General features: G+C 55.9%; 1 protein-coding gene across 1 annotated transcript; it reads left to right on the top strand.

Moving 5' to 3' along the window:
- The first annotated feature begins 279 nt into the window (after positions 1 to 279).
- Positions 280 to 2,815, top strand: LOC127196288 (coiled-coil domain-containing protein 22-like). Its single transcript, XM_051153845.1, has one exon. It carries the CDS (start codon positions 651 to 653, stop codon positions 2,535 to 2,537), a length of 1,887 nt encoding a protein of 628 aa, XP_051009802.1. The 5' UTR covers positions 280 to 650; the 3' UTR covers positions 2,538 to 2,815.

Consider the following 2,815-nt stretch of genomic DNA (forward strand, 5'->3'; position numbering starts at 1 on the left):
ATAAGCTATAACAGGAAAGAGTAAAGGAAAATGAATAAATGAAGCTGCCCAGAAGTTTCAAGGCATTAATCAAGCTCAAGGAGGCCCTGATACATAATGATTATCAGCCAAGATTCTGCAGCCAGAGAGAATGTAAGCAAAAGCTTGTGTAAGCAATAGCTTATATGAGGTTCCTAACCTGCTGTAGATGAGGAATAAACTCGAAACTCTGCTCCCCAACTGTCCCCGTCTATGCCAATAAAGCAGCTTCCAGCCAATCACTGAGCAGGAAAGAGAATAGGGCTGGACTTCCTGCCAGCGAGGAGAGGAGGAGTTAGAAAAGGAAGTCGGGGATTCACCCACAGGCAGAGGTGCGGGAGAGATGTAAAAGATTCGGCAGGAACAAAGAACTAGAAAGCAAGTAACGTGGGGATTTGGGCAAAGATGGAGTCAGAGTAACGTAGAGGGTTAAGAACAGACTTAAACTGCTCGAGTTTTTGTTGTAAAGCCCTATAAATATAAAAGTGGCTCAATTATTTGTGTGATAGCTGAGTTAAGACAGAGCCTAACGCTATCTGGGCGCGGAGAGCAGTTACTACTATAGCTATAGCGTTGCTCCACTTTCTCTGATCGGCCCCGGCCCCAGCCCCGGAGTCAGAATTAACTCCGCCATGGAGGAGGCTGACCGAATCCTCATCCATTCCTTACGCCAGGCGGGCACGGCAGTCCCTCCAGAAGTGCAGACTTTACGAGCCTTCACCGCCGAGCTGGCCATAGAGGCTGTGGTCCGATGCCTTCGAGTGATCAGGCCGGCAGTGGGCTCTGGCCTCAGTCACTTGCTACCACCAGCCGTGTCTGCCCGGTTCCGCCTGGCCATGAGCCTGGCTCGGACCTGCATGAATCTGGGATATCCCCTGGAGCTTGGCTATCAGGACTTCCTCTATCCCAGTGAGCCCGACCTCCGAGATCTGCTTCTGTTCTTAGCTGAGCGGCTACCCTCCGATGCCTCTGAGGATGCAGACCAGCCTGCAGGTGGTGACTCGGCTGTTTTCCTTCGGGCCGTTGGGAGCCAAATCCGGAACCAGCTGGCCCTGCCCTGGGTCCCACCTCTCCTTCGAACTCCCAAGCTGCAGCACCTCCAGGGCTCCGTCCTCCCGCAGCCATTCCACTCCAGCAGGTTGCTTCTGCCTGAGTTGAGTACCGGAGGAGAGCCAAGGGAGTTCCAGGCGAGTCCCCTGCTGCTACCAGCCCCGACACAGGTGCCCCAGCTTGTGGGCAGGGTGGCCTCCCTCCTCGAACATCATGCCCTCCAGCTGTGCCAGCGTGTGAACAGAGACTGGCCAGGAGATGAAGACGGGGTGCGCTGGGCATCCCACCTCCCACTCCAGGAGGATCCTCGGGCTCCACAGCAACGGCTGCGCAAGCAGCTGGCCGAACATCTGCTTCAAAGCTGGGGCCCACTTGGAGCCCCAATAAAAGTCCGAGACCTAGGAGAGGTGCTACAGGACTGGGGTGCTAAGGCTAGGACTGGCACCCCCAAAGGCTCCCGCTTCACCCATTCTGAGAAGTTTACTTTCCATCTGGAGCCCCAGGCCCAGGCAGCCCAAGCGGCAGATGTAGCGGCTACCTCCCAGAGGCCTGAACAGGACACACGGGCAGCTCAAGAGCGGGAGTTAGAGTCCCTCCGGGAGCAGCTGGCGAGTGTGGACAGCAACACTGAAGAGGTTGAAGCTGACATGAAGACCCTGAGAATCAACCTTGCGCGGGTGGAAACCGAGCGTCGACAAAGTGAACTCAGTGTGGCCGAGCAGGAGCGGTTGCTGCGCCTGAAGAGCAGGGCGGTGGAATTGCTGCCCGATGCGGCCGCCAACCTCGCCAAGCTGCAGCTCGTAGTGGAGAGTACAGCCCAGGGGGTCATCCACCTAGCAAGTCAGTGGGAGAAACACCGGGCCCCGCTTCTCGCTGAGTACCGCCACCTCAGGAAACTCCAGGACTGTAGGGACTTAGAATCGTCTCGACGGCTGGCAGACCTCCAGGAGCTGCACCACAGTGTTCGAGCAGCCGCGGATGACGTCCGCAGGAAGGACGAGGTCTATAAGCAGCTGGTGATGGAGCTGGAGACTCTGCCAAAAGATGTGTCCCGGCTGGCCTATACCCAGCGCATCCTGGAGATGGTGGGCAACATCCGGAAGCAGAAGGAAGAGGTCACTAAGATCCTGTCGGACACAAAGGAACTCCGGAAGGAAATCAACGCTCTGTCTGAGAAGCTGGAGCGGACGTTTGCGGTGACTGACGGGCTTGTGTTCAAGGACGCGAAGAAGGACCATGCTGTTCGGAAAGCCTACGTGTGTCTGGCTGCCCTGCGTGAGAACTGCAGCCAGCTCATCCAGACCGCTGAGGATGCAGGCACCACCATGAGGGAAGTTCGAGATCTTGAGGACCAGATCGAGACAGAGATGAGCAAGAAGACCCTGAGCAACCTGGAGAGGATCTGTGTGGACTACCGAGTCCTTCGCCAGGAGAACGCTGGCCTCTTGGGTCGGGTGATGGAGGTCTAACCACAGGCAGGAATTTGGAGGGTGCTGGAGACAGGGCCCAAACAGTTGATCTTATCACTCCCTTCCACTTGGCATCCACTTTCTCCTCCTGGGACCTTAAACCCAGATGTCTGCATATCTGGTGCCATATTTGATTAGGGCGACTCTACAGCTTGACCACGGTTTATTGGATGGGCATTGGGGGCCGGGGGCCTTAGATCCCAAATGAAAGAGAAATTCTTCCATGGAAGGACAGAGAGACAGAGAGAGAACCTGACACAGTTATGTAAAAATAAAAG

The sequence above is a fragment of the Acomys russatus genome, chromosome 12 (assembly GCF_903995435.1).
Source record: "Acomys russatus chromosome 12, mAcoRus1.1, whole genome shotgun sequence".
In the NCBI taxonomy this organism is placed as follows: Eukaryota; Metazoa; Chordata; class Mammalia; order Rodentia; family Muridae; genus Acomys; species Acomys russatus.